The 24,270-nt window shown below is 45.5% G+C and overlaps 1 protein-coding gene across 1 annotated transcript; it reads left to right on the forward strand.

Annotated features, from left to right (window-relative positions):
• LOC149320481 (uncharacterized) lies at positions 1-24,270 on the forward strand. Its single transcript, XM_089500442.1, has 6 exons — positions 1-71; positions 4,019-4,349; positions 16,350-16,461; positions 16,904-16,986; positions 17,183-17,303; positions 21,666-24,270. The coding sequence occupies exons 1-6, from the start codon at positions 10-12 to the stop codon at positions 24,179-24,181; spliced, it is 3,225 nt and encodes a 1,074-aa protein (XP_089356568.1). The 5' UTR covers positions 1-9; the 3' UTR covers positions 24,182-24,270.

The raw sequence follows: 24,270 nt of genomic DNA on the forward strand, positions 1-24,270 counted from the left end.
GCACTGTACATGTACAGTAAGAAAAAGAATATTTTCAACTACCTGCATGTACTAAGAGCATGTTTCTCTGTGTGAGTTTTGATTCTTGCATATGTACAAGCATTTTTTGTATGAGGAGCTGGATACTGGAGTGTACAGGTTCACCTTAGGTCTGCCATGAGGACATGATTCATGAGAACAAAGGGAAATACTTCACACCATTTATTTCAATGAGACATGGGATGTGGGGGGTGGTGGTGGTGGAAGGCAACAGCAAGCCAAGCTCCCTTCCCTCCTGATGATAAAGCCAAGCACCATTCTCCTGATGCTTTTGGCTCCCTTTTAAATTCCTTTCCCTGATTGTCTTCAATGGGGAGGGGGAGTGAATGAGGAGAGAGGGGAGATTCCACCTCAACATTTGGAGGAACTTCCTGAGAGTAAGGGCTGTTCAACAGTGGAACACACTCCTTACTTGGAATCTCCTTCCTTCGGGGTCTTTAAACAGAGGCTGGATGGCCATTTGTCATGATGCTTTGATTTAGATTACCTGCATGGCAGAATGGGGTTGGACTGGATGGCCCTTGTGGCCTCTTCTGATTCTATGATCGATTCCTTTGGGGAAGAGAGGAGGACGGGGAGACAGAAGAGAGGAGATTGCAGGGCATTCCCCTAGCAAAGCAACCCCCCATGCAGACCCATAATGCTCTCCACTACCTCCTTTTAAACTCCATGTTTTGATTGATTCCTATGGGGAAGGGAGGAGGAGAGAGAGGAGAGGAGATTGCAGGGCATCCCCATAGCAAAGCAAATCCACCCCCCCTCAGATGCAGACCCATAGTGCTCTCCTCTGCCTCCTTTTAAACTCTGTGTTGGGATTGGTTCCTGTGGGGAAGGGAGGAGGATGGAGAAAGAGAGAGAAAGATGGGGGGGGGGGGAGAGATTGCAGGGCATCCCCACAGCAAAGCAACCCACTCACCCCCAGATGCAGACCCATAGTGCTCTTCTCTGCCTCATTTTAAACTCTGTGTAGGGATTGATTCCTATGGGGAAGGGAGGAGGATGGAGAGAGAGAGAGAAGGGGGGGGGGAGATTGCAGGGCATCCCCATAGCAAAGCAACCCACCCCCCACCCTCCAGATGCAGACCCATAGTGCTCTCCTCTGCCTCCTTTTAAACTCCTGTTGGGATTGATTGCTATGGGGAAGGGAGGTGGGGGATTTTAATTAGCGAGGAGGGGCAAGCTCCAAGCCACCCTTCTTCCTGTTTCCTGGGAGCAAGGAAAACGTCCCCTCCTGAGCCAAATTGGGGAGGAAGCATGGCGAATGTTTCCCTGGTGCTAGAGCTTATCTACTCCCTGCCGTGAGAGGGCTTCTCAGCCTGGTTGACATCAAAGGTAAATTGAAGGTAAATTTAAATGCGGAGCTGTTTTAATCTTGCAAGCTGCTCTGACTCCCAGTTTTGGGAAAAGGGCATGATATAATAATAGTATCAGTACTACTACTAATAATAATAACATGGCCATGAAAGCCACTAGGCTGGACAAGTCACATGCTTATTTTGTTCATCAAACCCAATGAAGTTTTCTTGTTATTAATATTATTGCTATTGTTTGAATGTTGCCTTAGAGTTGCCATCTTTAAAGAACACAACAACAATTTCAAATCCATGCTGCTCAGCTCCCATTTCATCCTCTCTGGAGCCATTCACTTGTCTTCTAGTTGACTTCTTCCTTCCTTCTGGGTTCCCTGAAGTTCCTCTCTAGGAAAATGATCTCACACACAAACACAGCTTAAAGGAATCATAGAATAATAGAGTTGGAAGAGACCACAAGGGCCATCCAGTCCAACCCCATTCTGCCATGCAGGAAATCTCAATCAAAGCATCACTGAGCCTCTGCTTAAAGACCTCTAAGGAAGATGACTCCACTAGACAGCGAGGAAGGAGTTTGTTCCACTGTCGAAGAGCCCTTAGTGTCAGGAAGTTCCTCCTAATGTTGAGCTGGAATCTCTTTTCCTATAGCTTGCATCCATTGTTCTGGTTCCTAGTCACCATCTTGAGGGGGCAGAGAGGCCTGGCCTGAAGACAAAGAGCCCTCCTTCTGACCACCATCTTGAGGGGGAGAAATTCCTGGCCTGGAAGACAAAGAGCCTTCCTTCTGACCACCATCTTGAGGGGGAGAGAGGCCTGGCCTGGAAGACAAAGAGCCCTCCTTCTGACCACCATCTTGAGGGGGAGAGTGGCCTGTTATGTTTTATTTTGACTTTGGATATTGTATTGTACTTCCTGTTGTACACCGCTTTGATCTAATTTGGAAAAGCGGTATATAAATAAACTTATTATTATTATTATTATTAGTCTCTGGAGCAGCAGAAAACAAGCTTGCTATGTCCTCAATATGAAATCCCTTCAAGTATTTAAACTGGGCTATCATATCACTTCTTAACAGTCTCTTCTCCAGGCTAAACATCCCCAGCTCCCTAAGTCGTTCCTCGTAGGGCATTGTTTCCAGACCCTTCACCATTTTAGTTACCCTTCTTTGGACACACTCTAGTTCCTCCACATCCTTTTTAAATTGTGGTGCCCAGAACTTAACACAGTTTTCCAGGCGGAGCCTGACCAGAGCAGAATAGAGTGGCCTAGTACTTCCCTTGATCTAGACACGATACTTCTATTCATAGAATCATAGAATTGTACAGTTGGAAGAGACCACAAGGGCCATCCAGTCCAACCCCCTGCCATGCAGTAATCCAAATCAAATCATCCCCGACAGATGGCCATCTAGCCTCTGTTTAAAGACCTCCAAGGAAGGAGACTCCACTACACTCCGAGGGAGTTTGTTCCACTGTCGAACAGCCCTTACTGTCAGGAAGTTCTTCCTAATGTTGAGGTGGAATCTCTTTTCTTGTAGCTTGCATCCATTGCTCCGGGTCCTAGACTCTGAAGCAAGTGAAAACAAGTCAGCTCCCTCCTCAGTATGGTATCCCTTCAAGTATTTAAACAGGGCTATCATATCACCTCTTAACCTTCTCTTCTCCAGGCTAAACATCCCCAGCTCCTTCAGTCGTTCCTCATAGGACATGGTTTCTAGACCTTTCACCATTTTACATGCCCTCCTTTGGACACGTTCCAGTTTTTCAACATCCTTTTTGAATTCTGGCACCCAGAACTGGACACAGTATTCCAGGTGGCGCCTGACCAAAGCAGAATAGAGTGGCATTATGACTTCCCTTGATCTAGATACGATACTCTTACTGATGCAGCCTAAAATTGCATTGGCCTTTTTAGCTGCCACATCACACTGTTCTCTCATGTTCAGCTTGTGGTCTACTTGGACTCCCAGATCCCTTTCACACGTAGTTTCATTCAGCCAGGTGTCTCCCATCCTATATCTGTGCATTTTATTTTTCCGCCCTAAGTGCAGTACCTTGCATTTCTCCCTGTTGAAGTTCATTTTCTTAGCTGTGGCCCAACTTTCTACTTTATTCAGATCATCTTGAATGTTGATCCTGTCCTCTGAAGTGTTAGCTACTCCTCCTAATTTGGTGTCACCTGCAAATTTGATAAGAATGCTTCCAATTCTGTCATCCAAGTTGTTGATAAAGATGTTGAATAGCACTGGGCCCAGGACAGAGCCCTGTGATGCAGTCTCAGGCAGAGAGTTGAGCCCTGTTCTCACAGGAAGCCCTTCTGAAGAGGGAGCTCAAAGGGGTGTTCCATCCCTCTCCCTTGTTTTTTGTTGGGGGAAGAGAGAAAAGGGAGCCTCTTGTATTCCAAAGGTCATCCTGACTGATGGGGTGCCACCTTGTCCTTTGCTTCAGGCAACAGAAAGTCTTGTAAGCAATGTTGAAAGACCAAAAAGCCACACCATTGCTGTTGACAGAGGTGTGCTAAAATATGGGTCAAGGCAATAGGGACAGAGCAAGTGGAAGGATGCTGCAGTGAGAATCTGAGTGATGTGGATTAATTGTCAAATCTCTGAAGAGAGTCTTTAGAATATCTCATTCACAGGATGTCTTGTTTTCCATTCTTCTTTTGGGAAGAGCCATGCAGAGGAGCTTTGGGGAGAAGATGTTCAGTTCTGAGGTCCAGCGCCAGCACTTCAGACAGTTTGTCTACCAGGAGGAGACTTTGGGTCCCCGAGAGGTTTGCAGCCAGCTCCACAATCTCTGCTGTCAGTGGCTGAAGCCAGAGAGACACACCAAGGCTGAGATGCTGGACCTGGTGATCCTGGAGCAGCTCCTGGCCATCCTTCCCCCAGAAATGGAGAGCTGGGTTCGAGAGTGTGGAGCGGAAACCACCTTCCAAGCAGTGGCCTTGGCAGAGGGTTTCCTCCTGAGCCAGGCAGAGGAGATGAAAAGGGAAGAGGAGCAGGTAAGCTTATTTGTAGTGCCCATTATTATTATTTATTAAGGATTTTGAAAAAATTTAAGTAAACTTCTTAAACATCTTCTTAATGCAGACAAGAAAGGTCTGCTGATCAGTCGAAAGGCAGATCAAGGAATAGGAATACAGCCTGTGTTGGATGGGATTGTCTTTCCCAGAAGACACATATTCCGGAGTAGCCATTCTGAACATATAGCAAAGTACAGTAACATCCAAAATGCACAAAACAGTAATATCTTTTATTGGCCAACCCAAATGCACAGTATACACGAGGCAAGCTTTCATAGCTCTACTGGCTTCTTCATGTTAAGAATCATGCAGGAGAAAATAATAATAATAATAATAATAATAATAATAATAATTTAGTTTATTTGTAACCCGGTTTTCCAAATTTGATCAAAGCGGCGAACAGTTAAGTGTAAGAACATTTCAATAAAATCAATTAAAAACAGCACTAAAACCAGCTTAATAATAATAACAATAAAAGGGCCAGATAGAAGGGGAAGTCGATATATACATTCCAGGGTCATCACTGAAAAGGGATAAGGGGAAAAGATTTTTCATGGTGGGAAGGCTTGGGAGAAAAAATACGTCTTCAGGTTCTTTTTAAAAAGAGCTAAGGATGTGGTGGAGTGGAGCTCATCTGGGAGAGTATTCCAAGATCTAGGGGCCACGATAGAGAATGCCCTCTGGGAGGTCCTCGCATAGCGTGTCGCTGGGACCTCCAACAATTGATCTTAGTGTGCAGGGCGGATTATATGGGGAGAGGCAGCCTCCAAGTACCTTGGGCCCAAGCCATTTAGGGCTTTATAGGTCATTACCAACACCTTGTATTGAGCCCGGAAGCGAATAGACAGCCAATAAAGATCTTTCAAGATAGGTGTTATATGGTCAGACCTGGAACTACCAGCGACCACTCTCGCTGCCATATTCTGAACTAACTGTAGCTTCCTGGTTTGATACAAGGGTTGCCCCATGTAGAGCGCATTGCAGAAATATAATCGAGAGGTTACCAGAGCATGTACTACAGTTTCAAGGTCTCTCCAGTCCAGGTAGGGACGCAGCTGCCGTATCAGCCGAAGCTGATAACAAGCGGTCCTGACCGTCACATCCACCTGAGATGTTAGCTGGAGCGACGAGTCCAGGAGCACTCCCAAGCTGCGAACTGAGTCCTTCAAGGGGAGCGTGACCCCGTTCAGGACCGGGTGGCAAATCTCACCGCCCAGACCCGGGGAACCTATCGCCAGTACTTCCGTTTTCTCTAGATTCACACTGAGTTTGTTTTCTGTCATCCAGCCCATTACCGACTCCAAGCAAGCATTTAGAGGAGAGATGCCATCCCTAGTTACTGCATCAGTCAGGGACACAGAGAAATATATTTGGGTGTCATCAGCGTACTGATAACACCGCACCCCGTGTCTCCAGATGATCTCTCCCAGCAGTTTCATGTAAATGTTGAATAGCATGGGGGACAGAATCGCTCCTTGAGGGACGCCAGATGTAAGCACCCTCTTATCGGAGCAAACGTCCTCCAGCTGCACCATCTGGAATCTACCCGAGAGGTAGGAACAGAACCACTGGAGCGCAGTGCCCCCGATACCTAACTCCCTCAGGCGTTCCAGAAGGATACCATGGTCAATGGTATTAAAAGCCGCTGAGATGTCCAAAAGCACTAACAGGGACACGCTTCCTCTGTCCATGCCCAGACAGAGATCATCAACTAAGGCGACCATGGCAGTCTCAACTCCATAGCCCGCCCGGAAGCCGGTTTGAAATGGGTCCAGAAAATCCGTTTCATCCAAGATCGATTGAAGCTGGAAGGCGACCGCTCTCTCGATCACCTTCCCCAAAAATGGCAGCAGTGATATAGGCCGGTAGTTGTTATAAGTCAGGGGGTCTAGAGAAGGTTTTTTTAGCAGGGGTTTAACCACTGCTAATTTTAATTTAAATGGAAATAGTCCCTCTCTTAAAGATGTATTAATTATGCTGTGCAACATAGTTAGCACCGCATCCCCCCCCGGGCCGCCAGCCAGAGTGACAGGGATCAAGAGAGCATGTCGTCCTCCTAACACTTCGAAGGATCTTGTCCACTTCCTCAGTACTAACCAACTCAAAGTGATCCATTATAACAGGTTCCACGGAAGCTCTGGACACCTCTCTAATAGATTCAGAAGAAATACTGGCGTCGAGATCAGCCCTTATCCGAGAGATTTTGTCCGCAAAGAAGTTATTAAATTTGTCACAACAGGCTTTAGATGGTTCTAAAATAGGATTCAGGGAGGGGGGCAGTTGTGTCAGCTCCCTCACTACCCTGAACAGCTCTGCCGGACGCGGCTCTGCGGACGCAATATGTGCAGCATAGAACGAATGCTTTGCTGCACCTATTGCCACTCCGTAGGCCTTCAAATGAGAGTCTAGGAGTGCCTTGTCGCCTAAGTGCTGGTGTCCTCGCCAGTCACGCTGTAGTCGTCGCAGAACCTGCTTTCTTTCCCTGAGGTCTTCCGTATACCAGAGCTGTTTTTTGGAAGCAGGCCTGAGAGGATGCTTGGGAGCAATACTGTGTATAGCCCTGGAGAGATCTCTATCCCAGATGTTAGTCAGGGCATCAACAGAATCGCCGTCAGCTCCAGCCATATGCCCCTCTAGGGCTTCTTGGAACCTTTTGGGTTCCATCAGCCTTCGAGGGTGGACCATTCTAATAGGTCCACCACACCCGGGAGGGCTTAAGGTAGAAGCCTTGACTCGAGCCTCAACCAGAAAATGATCCGTCCATGACAGGGCAGAGATATTAGAGATCTCTGCCCATGGAGACTCCATGTCCGTACTAAAGATTACATCGAGGGTATTACCAGTGCAATGCGTGGGCCCCGAGACCAATTGAGACAGACCCATGGCAGTCATAGAATCATAGAGTTGGAAGAGACCGCATGGGCCATCCAGTCCAACCCCCTGCCATGCAGGAAATCCAAATCAAAGCATCCCCAACAGATGGCCATCCAGCCTCTGCTTAAAGACCTCCAAGGAAGGAGAATCCACTACACTCCGAGGAAGTGTGTTCCACTGTCGAACAGCCCTTACTGTCAGGAAGTTCTTCCTAATGTTCAGGTGGAATCTCTTTTCCTGTAGCTTGCATCCATTGTTCCGGGTCCTGTTCTCTGGAGCAGCAGAAAACAAGCTTGCTCCCTCCTCAATATGACATCCTTTCAAATATTTAAACAGAGCTATCATATCACCTCTTAACCTTCTCTTCTCCAGGCTAAACATCCCCAGCTCCCTGAGTCGTTCCTCATAGGGCAAGGTTTCCAGACCTTTCACCATTTTAGTCACCCTCCTTTGGACACGCTCCAGTTTCTCAATGTCCTTTTTGAATTGTGGTGCCCAGAACTGGACACAATATTCCAGCTGGGGCCTGACCAGAGCAGAATACAATGGCAGAATTACTTCTCTTGATCTAGACACTATACTTTTATTGATGCAGCCTAAAATTGCATTGGCCTTTTTAGCTGCCGCATCGCACTGTTGACTCATGTTCAACTTATTGTCTACTTGGACTCCTAGATCCCTTTCACATGTACTTTCATTCAGCCATGTGTCTCCCATCCTATATCTGTGCATTTCATTTTTCCGCCCTAAGTGCAGTACCTTACATTTCTCTGTGTTGAATTTCATTTTGTTAGCTTTGGCCCAGCTTTCTAGTCTATTCAGGTCATTTTGAATCTTGATCCTGTCCTCTGGGGTATTAGCTATTCCCCCTAATTTGGTGTCATCTGCAAATTTGATAAGTATGCTCCCAATTCTGTCATTCAGGTCATTGATAAAGATGTTGAATAGCACTGGGCCCAGGACAGAGCCCTGTGGGACCCCACTGGTCACTTCTCTCCAGGATGAAAAGGAGCCATGGTAGACTTGAACTCCCGAGCCGCACCTGGTGGATCTTGACTGGCCTCGAAAGGGATGTTGAGGTCCCCCAGGACAAGAAGCCTCAGGGACCCCAACACCAGTTCCGAGGCCAGCTGTGTCAGTTCGGCCAGGGAGTCTGTTAGCGCACGGGGTGGCCGGTAGACCAACAGAATCCCCAGACTGTCTCTGGCCTTCAGGGTCAGGTAAATACACTCAATGTAATCCATTTTTCGGACAGGGTTCCTGGTTAAGGAGAGAGTGTTTTTATGAATCAAGGCGACCCCCCCCCCCCCCGCCCACCTAACCTGATCTGGTCCTTAACTGAGTACCCAGCTGGGAGGGCCTGTGCCCACACAGCCTCACTCTCAGGCCCAAGCCAGGTCTCAGTGATGCACGCCAGGTCGCAGTTTTTATCCTGCAGAAGATCATAAATTATGTGGGTCTTGTTTTTTACCGACCTGGCGTTGCACAGGAGCAGAAGCAGGGTTTGTGGTACAGCTGGGCTGACACTCAGATCTCTTTGGTTAGGAGAGTGGAAGGAAGGAGAGATAGATATTACACATCGATCTCGCCTTCCTTTCCGACAAAAATGATTAAATAGTGATGTTAGTCACAGGATTACATTATCTCAGGGTATTTTTGGTGTTCTTTGGAGGTATATCTGTGCAAGGCAGTCCCTCCTCCTGACAGTCTGGCACTGGGAAGAAAGCTTTCCAAAGCCCATGAGATCAATTTCAATTGCATTAGCACAAAAATTGGAGATCCCAAATGTCTCCAATTTTTGTGAGCTAAAATCCCCTTTTGTTAATTAACCCAGAAGACACAGTTTTCAGACAGATTACTAACTGGGATTGGTTACGGGGGACCCATGACTCCCTTTTTAAGCACATTTGGTGATTACTGATTCAGTTCCAGGCACAATTTATTCAGCTAGTTTTCCAGCAGTGAAGGCGGAGCCATCCTTCATAAGGGTTGGTTGCCTGTGTTCGCTCCAATCTCGTAGGACTTAAAATTATGGGCGTGAACGCTGGGGAACCCATTCCCCTTGTTGTCCAGTCTAGTTCCTGCCTTCACTCCGTCAGGTCGGTTTTTCTCATACTCCCTTCTTCTTCTTCTTCACTTAAAAAAAAACCCTTTCTTCCCTCTCCTTTGCCCAACCTCCCCTCTCTTGTGGAGCAGGCTAGACATGGGACGGAGGAGATGGACAGCCCTGGGATGTCTGGTGATTCCGGACATCTCCAGAAAACAAAAACAAACAGGAGGCTTACAGAGTAAACTAACAAAGAAGGGAGGTGAATTATAAATATTCAATACTAAATGCAGTGATTATAATAGACACAACATTTTCTTGCAGTATATATATATGTATATGTATAACAGTTAATAAAGCTCAACAGTGATAAACAAATCCTGAATACACTAACAACATTAAGCCGGCTGTAGGAAATAACTCTTTTGACTGGTAATTAATAGTCCCAGTGATGAGAGTGAAGTCTTCAAAATAACAGCAGTGGTAAATAATAGTCCCAATGATGAAGGTGAAGTCTTTGGAATATAACCGGTGGCAATATTCTGCTGTTGCAGGAACAATCCAATCAAAAACCTATGAAAATAACTATTTGTAGCTCTTGTTGCTAAGATAACATTTCATTGTTGGCAATATCCTTCAAGAGTAAAATGCTTTCAACAATAGAAACATGGTAGGAACTTTTCAGACGGTTACTTCTGGAGTAATGTGTGGCCGTTTCGACTAATAATAGTCTTCATCAGCATAGCATAAATTTCAATTCCGGATAAGTATATCACTCTGTCATTCCATGCTTCTAAATGCATAAGGTTAACAAGCATTAGTAACACAATCTACATAGTCTACAAAATACACTCAAAACAAATACAACAAAGCAAATAGCACCATTGCTTACTCAAATCATAGGACAGCTTGAATTAACAATAGTAGAATCCCTGGTAAGTAACATACAGTTACTCCTAATCTCTTACCAGGGATTCTACTATTGTTAATTCAAGCTGTCCTATGATTTGGGTAAGCAATTGTACTATTTGCTTTGTTGTATTTGTTTTGAGTGTATTTTATAGACTATGTAGATTCTGCGGAGGACTTCTGAAGCCGCTGGAGGATCGGAGGATCCCCGGCAGCGGCAGCGCAGAGGGCCGGTCCTTTTACTCGGCCCGGCCGGCTCTGGACTCGCTTCCCCTCTGTCTTAAAAAAAAAATGGTGGCGAGAGCCCAAACGCCAAGAATCCTCTCTCAGTCCTCTAGAGAGGACCCCTCCAGCCGGCGTGAGTGCCTGCTGGCTGGGAGAGGACCCAGCAAGGACCCCAGAGACAAGGAGGTGGTTATGCCATTCACCTGTCTCTGGGGTTTAATTCCGGCGCACAAGGAAGACTTAAAAAGTCACCTTATACGCTGGAAAATACAGTATATTGCAAGTGGTTCCCTCCCTTCTTTGTTAGATTCCGGACATCTGCCAAGGGCCCCCGTGGCATGGAGAGAGTTGACTCACAGCCCCAGAGGCCGCGGGGCGCAGCTGGAGGAAGGATATCCCTCATCTCCACTCTCTAACGTGCCCGGCCGCTGCGACCTGTCCCGAAAACGGGAGGGAGCGGCTCGCTCGGAGTTCTCCAGGAGCGTGAGTAGGGCCACAATGCGCGGCCGTGTCTCGCTCCAACCTCTCCTGCCAGAGTTGGCTAGCCTGGTCTCTGCCATTACGGTAGCCATTTCTTCTTCCCTACCCTCCCCTGATAAGGAAGCTCACCCCATAAATGAGCCCTCGTCAGTTCCTCCCAGGGACTCCAACTCTGAGGGAGACAGGCCTCCTGGGCTGTCTATCAGGGCCAGAGAGTCCTCATCCTCCCCCCCCCCCTTGCCTCCCCTTCTTCCAGGGATGCCATTCCCTTATCTGAAAGCGGCAAATTCTCATCCAAAATTTCTGTGGTGCGCAAATTCAAATCAAAAAAGGGAGGGAAACAGGCTTCGTCAGTTGTTGGCTCAACTCATTCTAAGCTTAAACACAAGCATAGAGCACCATCTAGAGTTAAGTCCTCTAAGCCAAAGAAAATGAGGCACTCTTCTGAAGATGAAGCCTTTTCCAGATCCCAATCCACTTCTGCCTCTGAATCAGAGGAAGAAGAGTGGTCTGATGATGATGAAGTTGTTGAGCCTTCTTCGTCTTCTTCTTACAGACTTTTTTGTGCTGACGATTTCCCTATTCTATTAAGAAAGGCCATTAAAATCCTTAAGTTGGACACAAAACTACCGACTCGTCACTAAGAGGAGACTGACCTTCCCAAGGGCAGAAAAGATTCCTTCCTGGAGCCTTCCCCGGCTACTGATGAGGTGCCTTTCCCATCTGAATTCATGAGAGTGCTTAAGGAGGAATAGTCAAAATCTGCAACTGTTAGACCTAATCCCTCTTCTGTTAAAAAATTCTATTCCCTCCCTCAAACCATGATGTCCAAACTACAGATTCCTCTCGTAGACGCTCCCGTGTTGTCTCTTGTTACATCTGCCATCTAGTCTAAAGATGGAGAAGATTCCCTTAAATTGCCAGAGGACAAAAGGGCTGACTCTGCCCTCAAAAGGTCCTTCGAGGCATCTTCCATCGCTATCGGGGCCGCCACCTCTACATCTGTGTTTAACCAGGGCTGCTCACATCTGGGCCAAGGACCTCCTTTTAGTGGTGCCTCGGGGCAATACCAAACTATGCCAAGGAATTAATAAATTATTAAAGGTCTTGGCTTTTGCTGCTGATTCCTCCCTTGATGTCATTCAGTTTAGTGCCCGTGCCCAGGCAGCTTCTATCCCTGTCAGAAGATATTTTTGGCTAAAAAAACTGGCAGGTAGATTCAAGATCTAAACAAAACTTAACTTTGGCTCCCTTTGGGGGTGTCATGCTATTTGTTGAAGCCTTAGAACCTGTCCTTATTGTTACCAAAGATAAGAAAAGGGCTCTCCCTTAAATCCCCCACCAAGAGGACAAAAGATTGTCTTGTCAGGGACAATCTTCCTTTTGTTCCTTTCAATCCTCCCATGGGAGGGGTGGCAGAGGCAGCAGAAGACAGTGGTCTGGCCAGAGATCTTCCTTTAGATCTCAATACAACAAGTCCTTTGGAAGATCAACTAATTCAGGACAGTCCAATAATGCCAATTCCTCAGGAAAGCAACAAAATTCATCTGCATGACTATCTGGAGCCCAGGGCGGGAGGGCGACTTCAGTTTTTTTTCTCAGACGTGGTCAAACACCACCTCAGACAGATGGGTCCTCTTCACCCTTTCATCAGGATGTCTAATAGAGTTTATGTGTCTTCCAAGAGATCATTTCATCGCTTCTCTCAATCTCACAGACCTCTCAAACATCAGTTAATGTTAGAAGCCATCAACCATCTGATCCAAATTGGAGCAGTGGAACCCGTTCCCTTGTCTCAAATCTCTTGCGGATCCTATTCCGATCTCTTTATTGTCCCAAAAAGAGACAAATCTTGGAAAGCAGTCCTCAACCTCAAGAGGGTAAACAAATTTGTGACAAACGTTGATTCTGGATGGACACTCTCAAGACGATAACACAATCTCTTGGGAAGGGGACTTGATGGAAGCTTATTTGCATATTCTGATTCATCTAGACCACCGCAGGTTTCTTTGCTTTTGTTACAACAACAAACCTGTTCTATACAAGGTGCTCCCGTTTGGTCTTTCATCAGCCCCAAGGATATTCAGCAAAATCATGGTTGCACTAGTGGCCTATTGACGTCTCCAAGGCCTTCGCGTCTTTCCCTATTTGGACAGCATCCTGATTGCTTCATAGTCTCCACAACAGGGAACGAAAGATGTCAATTTCATTCTTACATCGTTATGTCTCCATGGTTTTCAGGTAAATCTTGTGACGAGCCACCTTGTTCCTTCTCAAATCATCCAACATCTTGGAGTCATCATAGACACCACAAGCTGCCTGCTACATATCCTGTTGGACAGGATCAGAACCATTCAAAATACCATCAAGTCTATAAACAAAAGTCCCTCATCAAATCTTCTCCTTCTAGCGAGGCTTCAAGGTCTAATGATTGCAGCATCTCAATCTTGGGCTCGTTTTCACTCCCGCGAGTTACAATGGTTGATTCTGCCACATCAGAAATACATCACTCACCAGATCCACAGAGTCCAGTTCCATTCAGAGTCAAACGCTCCCTAAAATGGTGAACATCTCATCACATCCGACAGGGATGCTCGTTTCTACCCCCTCCACCAGTCTTGATCACAACCAATGCCTGGCTGGGGGGCCACCCTCGACCATTTCTGTGCTCAGGGACGATGGAGCCAGTCCGAAAAAACTCACAGCATAAACTGGCTTGAACTGAGGGCCGTAAAGCTGGTGCTCCTGGCCTTTGCTCAACACATAAAAAACAAAACAGTCCTGGTCCGCACTGACAACATGACAACAAAGGTACATCTAAACCGACAAGGAGGGACCAAGTCGTTGTCGTTAATGAAGGAAACAACCATTCTCCTTCATTGGGCAGAAGCCAACCTGTTGTCCATCAAGGCAGAACACATAAAAGGAAAACTAAACACAAGGGCCAATTGGTTGAGCAGGTCAGACATAAACCAAGCAGAGTGGCACTTCCACCCAGATACATTCAACTTCATAACTCAAAAGTTCGGGACACCGTTGGTAGATCTGTTTGCATCTCCAATAAACAACCAAGTCCCCAGGTTCTTTTCAAGATACAAGACTCAGGAGCAGAGCAGATTGACTCCCTCCACTCCCCTTGGCCAAGAGGTCTTCTTTATGCATTTCCACCGATGGCAATGATATCTCATTGCCTCCAAAAGCTAAGAAGCGAAAGGTCAGCGATCATTCTCGAGGCTCCTCATTGGCCAAGAAGGGTGTGGTTTCCAGAGATATCTCAACTGGCCCAGGACCATTTCAGTCTTCCACTATGCAAAGACCTCCTATCACAGGGTCAAATAATATATCCAGACCCGGAGTAGCTAAACTTTCACATGGGGAAATTGAAAGGTGACTGTTAATAAAAGATGGCCCGTCTCCCCGGGTGGTTGACACTATCATTCAGTCTCGTAGAGATTCTACTCGTAGGATTTACGAATATTCTTATCGATCATTTTCTGACTGGTGTGTTTCCAGCAATACTTCACCTTCGTCGGTATCAGTTGACACCCTCCTTCTATACCTCCAAGATGGCCTCAATAAGGGACTCAGACCTAATACTTTAAAGAGACAGGTTTCTACTATTACGTCGGCAAAATCATCATTCAGATTATCTAACCACATTTATGTCAAAATGTTTTTTGCGAGCAGCTGCTCTCATTAAACCACCTACAATACACAGATATCCCAATTGAGATCTTCACATTGTTCTTCAGGCATTGAGCCTTTGAACCACTACACACGACAGACCTAAAGTTTCTGACTTGGAAGACTCTTTTCCTCACAGCTATTACTTTGGCCTGAAGGATTTCTGAACTTGGAGCCCTTTCAACCAGAAAAGAGTTATGCATAGTCAGGAAAGACTCTGTTTTGCTACGTCTAGATCCTTCCTTTATGCTGAAGGTCAACACGACCTTTCATAGATCTCAAGAGGTTATTGTACCCTCCTTTGTTCCAGATCCTAAAAAAGAAATCGAAAAGACATAGCCTACCCTAGATGTATGCAGGGCCTTACACATTTATATCAAACGCACCAGGCCTTGGCGAAAATCAGATGGTTTATTTGTGTCATTCAGCAATACTTACCTGGGCAAAAAGGTCTCTTCATCTACATTGTCAAGATGGATTCGATCTTGTATTTCCAAGTGTTATACAGTTTCAGAAACAGCTCTTCTAGGAAAGGTCACTGCTCATTCCACTTGTAGTGCCTCCACGTTTGCCGCTCTGGTCACAAACGCCCCTCTGTCCAATATTTGTAGGGCAGCCACTTGGTCTCCTCTGTCGACATTTATTTGTCACTACCGTATTGACACTTTCCAATCGGCTGAGGCTTCTTTCGGTAGATGGATTCTTCAGTCCATTTTATAACTCAGATATTACCTCAGTTTCCCACCCAGTTCAGGGGAGCTCTGGTATGCCCCTTATGAAGGATGGCTCTGCCATCAACGCTGGAAAAACGAACATTGCCTTACCTTGTGAGATGTTTGTTTTCAGCGTTGAAGGTGGAGACCTCCTGCCCTCCCGAGACTGAGGACTGTGTTCCCGGTACCGGGGGAATCAGTCATACACTTAAAGGTTATTTGTTATAGGATCTAGGATTATTCTTAATTATTATTAGAATCTTTGTTGTTTGTTAGCCTTTGATAATTTGTTATTAGACATTCCTCTGCTTGGCTATTTCACTGACTGGGCAACAAGGGGGATGGGTTCCCCAGGGTTCACACCCAGAATTCTAGGTCCTACCTGCTTTGAGCGAACAGAGGGAACCAACCCTTATGAAGGATATCTCCGCCTTCAACGCTGAAAACAAACATCTCACAAGGGAAGCCAATGTTCGTTTATGTCCTGTAAAGCTCCATCTGGTTTCCTTCCAGGCATTTCTAATGAGCGTATTCTCCCACATGAGTGTATCCTCGTGGTTCCTTCTTGTGGGAACATGGGCTACAGGCTTCTCAGTGGTTGCCCATGAGACCCGAACTCCCTTCCTGGGGAGGTTTGACTGTTTCCATCCCAAGATGAAAATAGCCTTCTGAAAACTACCTGAAACTAGTTTTAGCAATGTGCATTTCTGCTGTTTTAATCTTTCCTTTTAGTCTCTTATGTTTTAATGGTTTCAGTTCTGTAGATAGCTTGCCTTTTAACTATAATTTATGTGTGCATTTATTTTTATTTTTTGTTGTTGTTCTGCTTGCTGTAAATCACCATGAATCCGAGTCCTGGGGGATAGAAACAAGGGATAGAAATGGGGAAAAAATCATCATAATGATGTAAATCTAGCTACCACTTCCCAGGTTTTTTCTTTCTTTCTGGAAATCATCTGCAGTGGGGATGATGCCCCACAAGGCCTTGTCCTCTTTCCTTAATTCTTCTCTCTTCCCCCTCTCTCCCCATTTGTGCTTCTGCTGTAGGACTTATTTGTGAAAGAGATGGCTGAGAAGGAGAAGTGTCCTTTTGAATCCAGTCCAAAGCAGTGGCCCAAGTGGATCACGCAAGGCAGAGGAGGAATGTCCCCTTCAATGAGTAAGGGCTAGGAGGGTAGTTTCCTATTTGACTCCCTCTTCTCAAATATGTGTGAAATATGCAGACTTTTATCAATTGAAACACTTGGACCATTTTATAAATCTTAACTAGCACTATGAAAATACAGGCATACCACAAGTTAACAAAGCCTCTGACAGTGAAGTATATTTTGCAAGCACTTTTTGTGATTGACCAGCCTTCCTTTCCCTCCTCATCCTCTTTGTAGCTAGTTTTTTTTAGCAACATTGGCACTAGGAGGAGGATGAAGGAGGATGGGAGAAGCACAGGCTTTTGAGTATCCCGTTATAGTAGCATGTCTGCAGAAAACAATGCAATAAAGCCTGATGTGAGAAATGGTGCATGCTGCATTTGCACATGTAGGAGGGACTGGAAGGAGAGGGAAGGGTTAGAAATACTATCTTTCCTTTTTTCTACCTCCCAGGAGGTAGAAGAACTGAATCTATGTGTACAAGGACATCTCTTCATCCTGATGGACTCAGAACATCTTCTGGGAGACTAGCTCAGGTAGGGGACAAGATCTCAAGTGAGCCAAGAAAGGGGTGGACTGGGTGCCCATCTGACCACTCCCTGGTCCCCACAGAATTTTGTTCTTTCCCTTTGCTTTCCATCACAAGTTGTCACTGTAAGGGGCCTGTGGATCGCATCCTGTAGGAATTTCAATTTTCTTGAGCACTCTGAAAGAATAATTTTCTTTCTGCAGGTGACCTTTGAGGAAGTGGCTGTGGATTTCACAGAGGAGGAGTGGGCGCTGCTGGATCCAGACCAAAGAGCCCTTCATCGGGAAGTGATGGAGGAGATTGTGGGGGCCCTGTCCTCTCTGAGTAAGGCTCCATCTTTCTTGTGATTGTGCAAGTGCTGAATAGTAACTTCCCACTACCCTTTTCCTTGATCAATGTAGTTTGCCCTGCTGAAGTTCACATTTGTAATAGCACTTTAAAATGGAGCCTCCTTTGTTGTCAATCAAATTCACTTCCGCTTTCATCAAATGTGACGCGTCCTACAACCATTGGCCAACAGAATGGGTGCTTTCCTCCCTCCTTTAAAAAAAAAAACTGGCGGCAATGTTCGCATATTCTGTCAACTTATGCATGTGTTGTGTGCCTTTGGGTAGTTTCAGATTCCCTCCTCTTTGCATCCACTGCTTTCCCTCCATTTCTTATCCCAGAATGCCATCTCTCCTTCTCTCCTTCTTTCCATCCTCTTGCTTTCCCTTTGTTTCCTATCCCAGAATGCCATCTCTCCTTGTATTCCCTTCTCTTTTCACCCCAGTGCCGTCTCTGGTCAGATATATGTATCAATTTGCCAAATTTGAAAGGGAAACATATGTAGCACAAACATTCATATATTTTGTTATACACACACACAAAAATATCTTTTTAAAATGCCATTGGCAAAGTGATGTGCCGTGCCGGCAGCAAGCAAAGGAAAGGGAAATGTAGCTCAAGCATACAATATGTATCAATCTGTAGTACAAGCATCCGCATAATCTGTCAAAAATAAAAATTGCAATAAAGAGAAAATGCCGCTTGCAAAGTGACCAGTGCGAGAGGGGAGGCATGTTCTGCCCACCGCCCACTCTCTGACCTAAATCCCTCCCCTGAATTTGACCGGATCATATCCGAGGCCATCTTCACATTTTCTGGCAGCAGGGAAGAAACTGATTTTCCAAAAAGAAACGGGAAATAATCCACTTTTGGAAAACCCACTCTAAGGGGATTTGCCCCAGATCGGGTGTGCAAACCCCTAATCCAGGTGTGTTTAAACCAGCGCCAGTGGGAAGTTCCCACTTTTAATCCCGGTTACAATTCTGTTCAAAAGGTAGTCTGAATGGCCACCGAGAAAGTTTGCTTTTTGGAATATCTCTGGCCCTTATCACACCTGAAATAGGAACTCCAATCCAAAGCCATTACGAAAGGAAGGGGAAGCAGAGTCAATTCGAATCCAAGGCAATTCACATGATGAGTTATCGCACGTGAAGCATTAAATATGGTCATTCCTAAGGCAGAGTAGAGCGACCGCAAAATAAGTTATCACATCATCAATTCAGATTGGTACCCTGTGCATGCTCAGTGGGGCCAACAAAAAGCCCAGGGCAAATCCCCTCTGGAGAAACATACCAAGAAAACACCCATAACAGCTTCACCTTAAGGAACGGGGTGGAGGAGGAGGAGGATGAAGCAGCAGGGGTCCAAGTGAGGCAGGATCAGGGTGAAGGAGGATGATGATGATGAAGGAGCAGGATGCAGGAGGCCAAGGGGGCAGGATCAGGGAGGAGGAGGAGGAGCAGGACGTAGGAGCAGGACATAGGGGGGGCAGGGTCGGCGTGGATGATGAGGAGGAAGATGGAAGAGCAAGATGCAGGGAGCCATGGGAAGGAGATCGGAGTGAAGGAGGATGATGATGATGAAGGAGCAGGACACGGGGAGTCAGAGGGGGCGAGATCAGAGTGAAGCAGGAGGAGGGAACAGGATGCAGGGGGGCAGGATTGGGGTGGAGGAGGAGGAGGAGGAGGAGGAAGCAAGGATGCAGGGGGCCAGAGAGGGCAGGATCAGAGTGGATGAAGAAGAGAAGGATGAAGGAGCAGGACGCAGGGGGCCAAGAGCAGCAGGATCAGGTGTTATGCCCAAGATTGTAAGGGCAACCTGTTTATCCTGAGAGCGTGTAATGAAAACCTCTCCCTCCATGGACTTATTCAGAGCAGGGCTGACAAAGACATTGAGACACCAAATTTGGTTTTAAACACCATGCATGTAACATTTATTGAATCACAAAAGTAACACAAACATTGATTATCAAGAGCTCTTTCACTCACACATTCATACAATACTCACACACACTTTCCTTCTGCCGAACATTGATCAGGTGTTCTCGAAGGTTGGGGATGACACCATTGCCGCGGGTGATGCCAACAAAATGGAGGTGAAAGTCCAGGGTCTTTATACTTTTTCTTCTCTCTGGCTCTTGGCTGCTGAAGTCTTGCAATATTGCAGCCCATTACTCAACTTCATCTTTTGGGAGGACAGACAGGTTGTTCAGATCAGTCCGTGTTCAAAGCAACTCGTTCTGTTCAAAGCTCTCCATTGTCTTGTCAGTTTCTCATCATGGCGACTCAGGAGATAAGGTTCTTCCCGGTCATAGTTCGTCACACCTGGACGGCACCCCGCTTCAGCTTCCAAGTTTTCAGACTTTCCTCGCCTCAGTTGCCAAATACCTTCGTCACATCAATGCTTTGCACGGAACCATCTTGTTTGGTCCTTTAGCTATGTTTAAAGCACAATTCCTTGGTTCTTCGGTTCTTCAGCTCTGGGTTTAAGTCAGAACTCACTCATTCATCTTACACAGGGTTAGGGAGAGGAAAAGGATGAAGGAGCAGGACGGAGGGGCCAAGGGGGGCAGGATCTGGGTGGAGGAGGAGGAGGAGGACTCAGGGCCAAGGGGGGCAGGATCGGGGTGGAGGAGGAGAAAGATGATGGAACAGGACACGGGGGCAGGGGGGAGAGATTGGGGTGATGACACACCAGACCAGTTCAGATTGAAACAGAAGTGAGCTTGGAAACAATTTTTTTGAATTCGCTTGTTACCGAATTCACCTACATCAGGAGTCACTTTGGATTGATTTTGGATCTGGCTCGGAACGATCCCCCATAGAAAGCAATCACGTGTGATAATCAATCACGGTATAACGTGAATTCGCAATTTGGACCCGGAGTGGCTTCGAATTGGAGTTGCAAAAACCGCCGTGTGATAAGGTGCTTTGTCTTGCATATGTGACAGAAGCTTCGACTCGGAAAGTGGAAGTAGAAAGCAGCCACATCGTGCTTCTTTGCTCCCGCTAAGTCCTGTTCCTCCCACTATATCCTTCAGAAATGGATAAAGAGGGAGAGCTTTCCAAGGAGTGGAGAGAAGGGGAAGACTTGGAGGAAGTGGCTGCCATCACATGCCCAGATCTTCTTGCCAAAAGACAGAGAAAGCCATGCCCTGGTGTGGAGACAGGGGATAGTTAGCATATGGTGATCTTTAGCTGAATCTGCCATGGAGTTTCTCATCACAATTTGTTGAAAGGCAGTTTGTCATTACCTTCCTTTCAGGCTGAGAGGGTGTAACCTGCCAAAGGCCACCCAGTTCATTTGTATCCTGGTCTCCAGGAATCCTAGTCCAACACTCAAACTACTACATGTGGTTCTCCCTTGACCCTTTTAGATAGCTAGACATTTTCTTATGCTCTTGGTATAAGAACAAATTTTAGGGAGATTAGAACAGGAAAACCAAGATAATTAAAACTCCCTTGTTGTAATAGATCGATTAGCTGCCAGTTCATTTCTGGGCACAATTCCAAGTGCTGGTTTTGACCTATAAAGCCCTATATGGCTTGGGTACATGCTATATGGAGGACCATATCTCTCTGTATGAGCCACCCAGAGTATTGAGATCATCGGGAGAGGCTTTTCTGTCTGTCCCACCACCGTCTCAGGTATGTTTGGTGGGAACAAGAGAGAGGGCCTTCTCAATGGCTGCTCCCAAGGATAGAAACTCCCTCCCTAGAGAGATGGTTCCATCCCTGCTGTCTTTCCAACTCCAAGTAAAGATTTTTTAGTGCAGTCTGACCTTTTAAGCTGGTAAGGACTAGGTTTTAATGTTGTGCTATACAAATTTTAATAGTTTGCATTTTTAACATGCTATATTTTAACTTATAACTGTTTTGACTGTTAAAATTGTTTGTTTTCAAAATTTTATATTTATGTATTTTAATATTCTTGTACTGTTTTAAAATTGTATTGTTTTATACTTGTTCTTCACCGCCTTGGATCCCTATATTGGGAGAAAGGCAGGATGATGATGATGATGATGATGATGATGATGATGATGATGATGATGATGATGATGTTTAAGGTGATGGGTGGGGTTAGGGATGAACTGAAATTACTCATTTATATGATAATTTGTTGTGCATTCCTGGACAGCAGGGGATTGGAGTGGATGGACTTTGTGGTCTCTTCCAACTCTATGATTATTTTTTAAAAAACTGTGATTCTATGTAGCAAAAATCCTTAGAGCTGCCTCTTTCAAAGAAAGAGAACTTATTTCTTAGCGGAACCAATGGAGAAGTTCTGGAGTCCCATCTCTGTCTATGTGGTTTTCTGATTTTTGTGTGGGTTCTAAGCAGTATTTTCTCTCCCTTCCAGGCAGTGATGGCCAAGCATTGATGCAAAGAGGCCAGAGCAAACAGGTGAAAGAGAAGGAAAGAAGAGCTGAAACCAAAAACGAGGGGAGGACCACACACCCTTCTCAAAAAGATGATGTTTCCGGAACCTCAATCCAAGGAAGAATACAGAAACAAAAAGAAAGAAGTAAATATCATTGTCTTGCACATGACAGAAGTTTCAGCTCTAAACCAAGCCTTATTCTTCACAGGAGAATTGAGACAAAAGAGACATCATTCAAAGATGGTGAGTGTGGAAACAGCTCCAGTTTTCTTTCACTTAAAAAGATTTACAGAAGAATGAGATCATTCAAATGCTTGGAGTGTGGAAAATGTTTCACTCAGAAAACAACCCTCAATGGTCATCAAGCAACTCACACAGGAGAGAAACCATTTAAATGCCTGGAGTGTGGAAAGGGTTTCATTGGGAAGACACACCTCACCTATCATCAAAAAACTCACACAGGAGAGAAACCATTTAAATGCCTGGAGTGTGGGAAAGGCTTCATTCGGAAGATACAGCTCTCATATCATCAAAAAAGCCACACAGGAGAGAAACCATTTAAATGTCGGGAGTGTGGAAAAGGTTTTATTGGGAAGACACAGCTCACCTATCATCAAAAAACTCACACAGGAGAGAAACCATTTAAATGTCGGGAGTGTGGAAAAGGTTTTATTGGGAAGACACAGCTCACCAATCATCAAAAAACTCACACAGGAGAGAAACCATTTAAATGCCTGGAGTGTGGGAAAGGCTTCACTCAAAAGATAACCCTCACTTATCACCAAGCTACTCACACAGGAGAGAAACCATTTAAATGCCTGGAGTGTGGGAAAGGCTACACTCAAAAGATAACCCTCACTTATCACCAAGCTACTCACACAGGAGAGAAACCATTTAAATGCCTTGAGTGTGGGAAAGGTTTCATTGTGAAGACACAGCTCACCTATCATCAAAAAACCCACACGGGAGAGAAGCCATTTAAATGCCTGGAGTGTGGAAAAGGTTTCATTGGGAAGACACAGCTCACCTATCATCAAAAAACTCACACAGGAGAGAAACCATTTAAATGCCTTGAGTGTGGGAAAGGTTTCATTGGGAAGACACAGCTCACATATCATCAAAAAACTCACACAGGAGAGAAACCATTTACATGCCTGGAGTGTGGAAAAGGTTTCATTGGGAAGACACAGCTCACCTATCATCAAAAAACTCACACAGGAGAGAAACCATTTAAATGCCTGGAGTGTGGGAAAGGCTTCACTCGGAAGACAGAGCTCACCTATCATCAAAAAACTCACACAGGAGAGAAACCATTTAAATGCCTGGAGTGTGGAAAAGGTTTCATTGGGAAGACACAGCTCACCTATCATCAAAAAACTCACACAGGAGAGAAACCATTTAAATGCCTGGAGTGTGGGAAAGGTTTCATTGGGAAGACACAGCTCACCTATCATCAAAAAACTCACACAGGAGAGAAACCATTTAAATGCATGGATTGTGGAAAAAGCTTCACTCGGAAGACAGCCCTCACTCGTCACCAAGCAATTCACACAGGAGAGAAACCATTTAAATGCCTGGAGTGTGGAAAGGGTTTCATTGTGAAGACACAACTCACCTATCATAAAAAAATCCACACAGGAGAGAAACCATTTAAATGTCTGGAGTGTGGGAAAGGTTACATTGGGAAGACAAAGCTCAACTATCATCAAAAAACTCACACAGGAGAGAAACCATTTAAATGCATGGATTGTGGAAAAAGCTTCACTCGGAAGACAGCCCTCACTCGTCACCAAGCAATTCACACAGGAGAGAAACCATTTAAATGCCTGGAGTGTGGAAAGGGTTTCATTGAAAAGGCAGCCCTCACTCGTCACCAAGCAATTCACACAGAAGAGAAACCATTTAAATGCCTTGAGTGTGGGAAAGGCTTCACTCAAAAGATAGCCCTCACTTATCACCAAGCAATTCACACAGGAGAGAAACCATTTAAATGCCTTGAGTGTGGGAAAAGCTTCACTCAAAAGATAGCCCTCACTTATCACCAAGCAATTCACACAGGAGAGAAACCATTTAAATGTCTGGAGTGTGGGAAAGGTTTTATTGGGAAGACACAGCTCACCTATCATCAAAAAACTCACACAGGAGAGAAACCATTTAAATGTCTGGAGTGTGGAAAAGGTTTCATTGGGAAGACACAGCTCACCTATCATCAAAAAACTCACACAGGAGAGAAACCATTTAAATGTCTGGAGTGTGGAAAAGGTTTCATTCGGAAGACACAGCTCTCAGATCATCAAAAAACCCACACAGGAGAGAAACCATTTAAATGTCTGGAGTGTGGGAAAGGTTTCATTCGGAAGATACAGCTCATCTATCATCAAAAAACTCACACAGGAGAGAAACCATTTAAATGTCTGGAGTGTGGAAAAGGTTTCATTGTGAAGAGAAAGCTCACCTATCATCAAAAAAACTCACACAGGAGAGAAACCATTTAAATGCCTGGAGTGTGGGAAAGGCTTCACTCAAAAGAGACACCTTATTTATCATCAAACTCACACAGGAGAGAAACCTTTTATAGAATCAT

This window comes from Sceloporus occidentalis, unplaced genomic scaffold, assembly GCF_023333645.1.
Source record: "Sceloporus occidentalis isolate IW3139 unplaced genomic scaffold, rSceOcc1.0.p SCAF_1, whole genome shotgun sequence".
NCBI classification, from domain to species: Eukaryota; Metazoa; Chordata; class Lepidosauria; order Squamata; family Phrynosomatidae; genus Sceloporus; species Sceloporus occidentalis.

Excerpts from the sequence above, each read along its gene's own strand:
- LOC149320481 (XM_089500442.1), top strand. The coding sequence starts at position 10 with ATGTACAGTAAGAAAAAGAATATTTTCAACTACCTGCATGTACTAAGA. Across the intron at positions 16,987-17,182 it reads CTTCTGGGAGACTAGCTCAG|GTGACCTTTGAGGAAGTGGC; the intron begins GTAGGGGACAAG and ends TTCTTTCTGCAG. Across the intron at positions 17,304-21,665 it reads GGGGGCCCTGTCCTCTCTGA|GCAGTGATGGCCAAGCATTG; the intron begins GTAAGGCTCCAT and ends TCTCCCTTCCAG.